Source organism: Genypterus blacodes, unplaced genomic scaffold (assembly GCF_046128005.1).
Source record: "Genypterus blacodes isolate CSIRO-AG114 ecotype Tasmania unplaced genomic scaffold, CSIRO-AGI_Gbla_v1 ptg000690l_1, whole genome shotgun sequence".
Classification (NCBI taxonomy): domain Eukaryota; kingdom Metazoa; phylum Chordata; class Actinopteri; order Ophidiiformes; family Ophidiidae; genus Genypterus; species Genypterus blacodes.
The window spans coordinates 5,001-12,500 of record NW_027467376.1 but is presented as its reverse complement, the minus strand read 5'-3'; the positions used below and the strand labels follow the sequence as shown (position 1 = coordinate 12,500).

General features: G+C 47.8%; 2 protein-coding genes across 2 annotated transcripts in view; both read left to right on the top strand.

Moving 5' to 3' along the window:
• LOC142990716 (uncharacterized) overlaps positions 1-2,221 on the top strand; it is a 14,723-nt gene extending 12,502 nt beyond the window's left edge. Inside the window, exons 25-26 of the mRNA XM_076140575.1 lie at positions 525-664; positions 945-2,221. Of these exons, the coding sequence (XP_075996690.1) occupies positions 525-664; positions 945-1,121 (317 nt within the window). The 3' untranslated portion in view covers positions 1,122-2,221. The remainder of the gene's footprint in view (positions 1-524; positions 665-944) is intronic.
• Positions 2,222-2,796: 575 nt separating this feature from the next.
• Positions 2,797-7,500, top strand: part of ssr1 (signal sequence receptor, alpha) — a 4,865-nt gene continuing 161 nt past the window's right edge. Inside the window, exons 1-9 of the mRNA XM_076140576.1 lie at positions 2,797-2,955; positions 4,385-4,518; positions 4,626-4,722; positions 4,812-4,915; positions 4,994-5,152; positions 5,293-5,369; positions 5,593-5,671; positions 5,815-5,908; positions 6,549-7,500. The exon at positions 6,549-7,500 is cut by the window's right edge and continues 161 nt beyond it. Of these exons, the coding sequence (XP_075996691.1) occupies positions 2,886-2,955; positions 4,385-4,518; positions 4,626-4,722; positions 4,812-4,915; positions 4,994-5,152; positions 5,293-5,369; positions 5,593-5,671; positions 5,815-5,908; positions 6,549-6,616 (882 nt within the window). The 5' untranslated portion in view covers positions 2,797-2,885 and the 3' untranslated portion in view covers positions 6,617-7,500. The remainder of the gene's footprint in view (positions 2,956-4,384; positions 4,519-4,625; positions 4,723-4,811; positions 4,916-4,993; positions 5,153-5,292; positions 5,370-5,592; positions 5,672-5,814; positions 5,909-6,548) is intronic.

Here is a 7,500-nt window from a genome sequence, read left to right as displayed (position 1 = left end):
CTTTCCCTCTCTGCCTGTCACTCATCAATCACCTCCTCACCTGTCAGAGTGAAGTCACTGTTTGGCATTGACATGACCTTTGACCTTTCCAACATTAAACTTGTCAGTTATCTTTCATGGTCTCCTCATCTGTCTGTGGTCTCTCCCTCTGTGTGTGTGTGTGTGTGTGTGTGTGTGCTGCCCCCTGCTGGCCCGATGCTGTCAGAGCGAGCGTCTGGCCTCAGGCTGAGCCGGCAGCAGTCTCAGCAGTCTGCCAGCTCGCTGACCTCTGACCCCTGGGACCACAGCAGTACACCGGGTACCCTGATCATCTCCACACACACACACACACACTCATCACCTGTGACAGCTCAAACATCAAAGTTCTTCATGTTGAATGAACGGAGCAGAGAGGAAGAGTCTTTCCTTCTGTTGTTCTCTGATCTGATCTTTCACTTGAGTACATTTTTCTCTCCATCCTCTGATGCCCATGAGCGTGTGTGCATGTTATTGTGATGTGTGTGTGTGTGTGTGTGTCCCCTCAGCCCCCGTGCTCCCGGCTGCGTACCCTCAGGGCCTCCAGCAGCAGCAGCAGCAGCAGCAGCAGCAGTTCCATGGTTACATGCATCAGACCAGCATGTCATCTGTCAGATCTGTCACCTCCCCCCCGCACTCGGCCACCATGGTACAGTCCAACTCACTCATATCAATGTAATGATAAGGAGCTTGACAGTAAATCCATATGGTTTCCTGTTGGAAGCTTTAAAGTTTGAATTTCAAATGTTTGTACCAATAAGGAGCGCCTCCACTTGATCTTCATTTAGCTTTAGGATGTTGACCTTAATGACCTCACAACCCTCAGAAAAGCTGTTTGAGCTGCTGAGGTCATCATCGTAAATGTGAAGGGAAACGTTAAAGCGTAGAGAAGAAGAAGCAGCCTGACTCTTCTTCTGGTGTTTCTGCAGCGGGTGTACCGGGCGCTGTACGACTACGCCGCCCAGGACCACGACGAGGTCTCCTTCAGGGACGGCGACGTCATCGTCAACGCTCAGCCTATCGACGAGGGCTGGATGTACGGCACCGTGCAGAGGACCGGCAAGTCTGGCATGCTGCCGGCAAACTACGTAGAGTGCTGCAACTAGAGAAGAAGAAAGGAGGGAAGAGAGAGGAGGTGAAAGTCAAACGTGCATAACTAAACACATGGAGGGCTGCTGAACCTCAACCGCCACGCAAATCAAAACTTCATCCTCAATTTACACCAATAAAGTAGAAAGCTGTGGACCAATCAGAGCCCAGCTGCTAAACTCCACATGCATCGCAAAGACGTAACATACAGTGAAGTATGGAGGAAGGATTGATGTTTCAACCATCCTAACTTCAGCAACCTGACAGACAGGAAGGGCTGCAGTCTATCCGCCACAATAAAAGCTAAACTCATTGTGGAAATGCAAAAGAAAATAAGAACATTACAAACTTTAGCAAATTACTGCTGGAACGCATCAAACATCACAGAGAGTGCAGGAGGGAGGGAGGGAGGGAGGGAGGGAGGGAGGAGAGGAGGAAAGGAGTCAGAGTGAATGAAGAACAAAGTGTCCCCTGTCACTCATTCAGTGTAACTGGAGGAGAGACTCTCATTTAAACTCATTCTTGTCTTTCTGAGGAAGAGAAACTTCCACATTCTGTCGCAGGTTTCCTGAGTGTCCTTCATTTAAACCATGAGTGAAACTCGCTGTCACACAGTTTGAGTGTGAGTCGTCTGGACTTCAGGTTTCTGCTTCTCTGGCAGAATATTTTGATACTCGGCTCCTGTGTGAACTGGAAAGATTCTAATCTTATGTTTTAATCTTTTAGATCCTGTATCTATCCAGTGACGGGAGGTTTTTTGAGTGAGAGATTGATTGTCTTGCTGTGTGGAAACTGATTCATCATAACTTCATGTACAGAGTCACAACTCGGCTCCTTTATGATTTATTGATTATTTGATAGTTTGTATGTTAGCTTTCATAACTACTAGATGCAATAGAATCTTATTTACTTTCACTCTGTTCATTTTGATATGAAGATTTTGGACTTTTAATGTCACCATTATATTGTAAAGTTGTTTTTGCTTGTATGTTAACACAAGTTAAACTACATTTATTGACATTATTTCATAATATATATAGCTCACTCCATTTCAGCTGTGTTTTTGTCACATTGTAACTGCAGTGTGTTACACATTCAAGAAATAAATAATTATGTTTGTCAATGTAAATGTGCTTTCTTACAGAAAGCGACATAAAAACACCTTCACCAAATAATCCTTTATTAGTGAGAGACCTTAGATTCATATAAGGCCTCTTTTCAAATTAACAACCCATTAGTTTACTTAATAAAACTTGAGCTGATTTGACACAGTATAATAAATGGATCATCCTGATCTAATGGGGAAATGTAACTACATTTAATGATAAAACATGTATATAAGTTTAATAGAACTATACAAATATAGATGAACTTTGGTTGAAAATATTTGAAAATAAATGAATACAAACGGGTTTATACAAAAATAAACAAGGCAATTTAAACGTGAACAAATAATGAAATTGACAAAAATGCGAGATATTTTCTGTCCTTGTGTTTTTGCTCCTAGTGGCGCTGCGTCATGTCATTATTGAGCAGAGGGAAGATGTCGGTGTAACTGTGACTGAGTCAGTGCTCATCCCAGTGTGAGATCAAGTATCGATCTATCGATCAATCACATAATAAGACAAAGGATAAAATGGGGGGGGGGGGATTTCCATTTCCGCCCTGTTGATTGTACTTCCGGTTAGTCTCTGGTTTTGCGCATGCGTGGAGGCGTTGACAAGGGAAGCGGCTCGCGGCAGTTCAGACGCTGAATGAAACCGCACTGATTTCCGCTGAAAATGATGAAGTTTTTTCCCAAACTGCTGCTGCTGGCGCTGCTCGCCTTCCCGGCGGCGCTCCTGCTGAGAGGTAAGCGGATAAGACGGCGCTTACACCGAGACACCGGAAAGAAGCGCGTTAGCTCGAGCACAGAGCTATACACGATACTGTTAGCAGCCAGGAAGCTAACTGACGAGCTGCCGACCGGAAGCTCGTCTGTGAGATGCTACTGTGCGGCACAGATGAGTGTCCGTGTTAACTGGTGCCTGCGGCCCAAAGTGTCTGAGCTTTGAACAGGAAGTCTGCTTGTTGTGCCGGAAGCTGGAGGCCTGGTTTGAACCCTCGAGAACGCAAAGGTCTATGAATGAATGAATGAATGAAAGCAGGTTTCTGTTACACCGATGAAGAGTGTAGAATGTAACATGTTAATAACGATCAACCTGCACATGACCGCATTGTAAACTCTTTGAACTCATCTGTCATTATGATTTCATTCACCAACGAACAAGAAAGAAATTATTGGCTGCAAAGATTTTTTCTTAAGAGATAGGTTTTATTTTAGTTTTAACAAACCCAACACAATAAACTGAAGATGTAGGCGGCGCCCCTTTCACTCGGAACAATGGGTTAGAGTTAATCCGTTTTTAAACGTTTTTAGTTGAACGAGATAAAACACAGAAACAATGAAATGAACACCTGAGGCACCACCTAATCTGGTCACTAAGTAACCCCGGACACCGGTGTGAGTTTGACGTGTGCTGGCTGCAAATAACGAGAATAACGAGGCGACTGTTCTCTCACCGAGGGGCGTGTGTGTGTGTGTGTGTGTTAGCTTTGGCGTCATAATGGCGCTAATCTGCTGCTCTAAACCTGACGTGTCCTTACGGTTAGCCACGAGCTAACTGCTAGCCACCGCCTAATTGTTCTAAAGCTCGTTCGTCACTCTAATTGGTTCCGGACTCGGTTTGTTTTTTCACTTCAGCTTCAAATCCTCCATTTTGTCACAGCCGATGTGATGATTGACACACAGCAGCATCCTTCCTGTAAAGCAGCACCGTTAGCTTCCTGTTCCACATCCACGCTGCAGCTGATCGATCGACCTGCAGGTTCTGATCTCTGTGAAATAATGAATCAATAGATCTGAATCAATAATCTGAGTCTCTCTGAAGCACACGTGGTAATCAGTGTGATGTTTGTTTAGAGCAGCAGCAGCAGCAGCAGGGGTCTCAAACTGAGAGGCTGCAGCTCTGCTCACAGGTACAAAGTCAAGATGGAGATGAAGCCTAGAGACAGAACATACATGACTCAACAACACACTTCAACATACATGACACATAGAACACACTTCAACATACAGAACATACATGACTCAACAACACTTCAACATACAGAACATACATGACTCAACAACACTTCAACATACAGAACATACATGACACATAGAACACACTGCAGCTCCAAACTACACACCAGCAGGGTTACTGTGGTTACTATAGTAACTGTACTTTTGGTGTTTCAGGCCCGGTAGCGTCGGCCCAGGATCTGACTGAGGATGAGGAGGCCGAGGCTGTGGATGAAGATGTGGTGGACGATGTCACCACTGAGGATGAGGATGACGAGGCAGAAGTGGAAGACGACGACAATGCAGAACTGGTGAGCAGCTGATGCAGGAGTCGATCCTCCGATTCACCGCAGCTGCTTCCTGTTTGCTTCTTCAGACAGGAAGTCAGCAGAGAGACTAACCCTCTGTTTGTGTCCAGACAGAAGAAAAGGACGATGAAGAGGAAGAGGTTTTAGTGGGAGAGGTGAAGGCTTCGCCCCAGGCAGACACCACCATCCTCTTCGTCAAAGGAGAAGGTGAAGGCTGTGTGAGTGTGTGTGTGTGTGTGTGAATGTTGTGTCAGGACTCAGAACCCGTCTGGACCATCTTCTCCTTTCTCCTGCAGACTTCCCTGCCAACAACATCGTCAAGTTCCTGCTGGGCTTCTCTAACAAAGGGTTGGAGAACTTTGCGGTGGAATCTCTGGACGCGTCTTTCCGCTACCCGCAGGTTGGACGAAGCTCCGGCCCTCCTCTTCCTCCCTCTGGACTCTGGACCCTGTCTCACTCTCCTCTGTGTGTCCCTCAGGATTATCAGTTCTACATCCAGAACTTCACCGCCCTGCAGCTCAGCACCATGGTTCCTCCAGGCAGGCAGGCCACCTTCGAGTACTCCTTCATCCCAGCAGAGCCCATGGGGGGGCGGCCCTTTGGCCTCGTCATCAACCTCAACTACAAGGACGCCAACGTAAGACGACAGCAGCTTCACCTCAGGGAGGGGGGGCGGGGCAGCCACCTGTCCAACATTAATGATGGCTCCTCCTCTCTGAGTTCATGGACAGAGTTCACCTCTGACCTCTGACCTCTCCCTCATTTCCTTCTCTGTAGGGAAACATTTTCCAGGACGCCGTGTTCAACCAGACTGTGACCATCACTGAGCGGGAGGACGGCTTGGACGGAGAGACGTAAGTGTCTAGCTCCTGGTCCAGGTCCTGGTCCAGGTCCTGGTTCAGGTCCTGGTTCAGGTCCTGGTTCAGGTCCTGGTCCAGGTCCTGGTCCAGGTCCTGGTTCAGGTCCTGGTTCAGGTTCAGGTCCTGGTTCAGGTCCTGGTTCAGGTCCAGGTTTAGGCCCAGGCCCTTCAGTTGGATTTACTTCACTCATCCTGTTTCTCCTCTTCTTCTTCTTCAGTATTTTCATGTACGTCTTCCTGTCTGGCCTTGGGCTGCTCGTCATCGTCGGCCTTCATCAGCTGCTAGAGTCCAGAAAGGTAACACACACACACACACACACACACACACACACACACACACACACACACACACACACACACACACACACATACACACACACGGGTCGGACAGATGAGTCATCAGGTCGGAGGTAAAGTGTGTGTGTGTGTGTGTGTTGCAGAGGAGACGTCCGGCTCCTAAAGTGGAAATGGGAACATCGAGCCACAACGATGTGGACATGAGCTGGATCCCCCAGGAGACGCTGAACCAGATCAGTATGTACATGTCACACACACTTCCTGTTTGGCCCTCAGAGTGGCCTTGATGTTTCCTGTCCAGACTGACACCATGAGGACATGAGGACATGTGGTCCTGCCCGTCTCCTGCCTGCTCACACGCACACGCACACACACACACACGGGACTTTTGGTTTTTTTTCCTCTTTTTTCTCTGGGCTGCTTAACTTTCACTTCCTGTGCATGACGTCACTCATTCTCTCTCTCCCTCTCTGTCTCTCTCTCTCTCTCTCTTTGTCTCTCTCTCTCGGTTGCTCTCGTGTTTCCTGTCTTCAGTGCAGAGTCGCAGAGGTGAGGTTTCCCTCTCTATAACCTTTGACCTCTTAACTCTGATGCTGTTTGACCTCTATCACACCTCCTGAGCTTCTTAACTAGTCTAACTAGCTGCCTAACCAGTGTCACTAGCTGTTCAACTTGTCTACCTAGCTGCCTAACTATCATCCTACCCCCTGCAGGTTAAACACTTTAGTGTGTGTGTGTGTGTGTGTGTGTGTGTGTGTGTGTGTGTGTGTGTGTGTGTGTGTGTGTGTGTGTGTGTGTGTGTGTGTGTGTGTGTGTGTGTGTGTGTGTGTGTGTGTGTGTGTGTGTGTGTGTGTGTGTGTGTGTGTGTGTCACACAGATAAAACCTCTCCCAGGCGATCTCCTCGTAAAAGGAGTCAGAAACGCTCTGCCGGCTCAGATGAGTGACAGCTTCCAGCCTGGAGGGCACGAGGGACAAACTCCCCCCCCCCCGCCTGACAAGAGGGGCAGAGGGGCCGTGCCAGAGCATCCAGAGTGTCCACAGAGAAACTTTGACAGTGCCAAGCACAGCAGAGACTGGCTTTCTCACACACACACACACACACACACACACACACACACACACACACACACACACACACACACACACACACACACACACACACACACACACACACAGCTGCTTAGTGTTTCCTGAAGCTGTGGTGAGGCAGAGGAGTGATGAAGATGATTGAAGGACACGCCTGAGTGTGGGTTTACCTGTCATGTCTGCTGACGTCGTCCATGTGAGTCTCTGATTGTTTTGGCCTCATGTAGCCATGGTAACGATTACTCTGTGGGTTTTTTGTTTTTGCTAGTTTTCTATGTTTCTGTCTGCACATATTGGCTTCCCCCTCCTCCTCCTCCTCCTCCTCCTCCTCCTCCTCCTCAGATTGACTCCTTCACTCAGACATTATTCTGTTCTCAAGCCTTTAGTCTCACTCCTGCCTTACCCAGCATTCATAGTGTCAGGCTGGACTGGGTCCTGGGTCCTGTGTGTTCATGTGAACGTCCTGATCCGTCTGAGGCAGAGTGAGGAGCTCAGTCAGGACACACACACACACACACACACACACACACACACACACACACACACACACACACACACACACACACACACACACACACACACACACACACACACACACACACACACACACACACACTCCTGCTGCTGCTTTCTGCCTGCAATTCTCTCATGTGACTTCTTCTGCAGCTTTTTGGATAAAGGATAGAATTAGATGTAACTTCCTGTTTGTTTGTTTGTTTGTGTAAATACTGGATGGATGCCG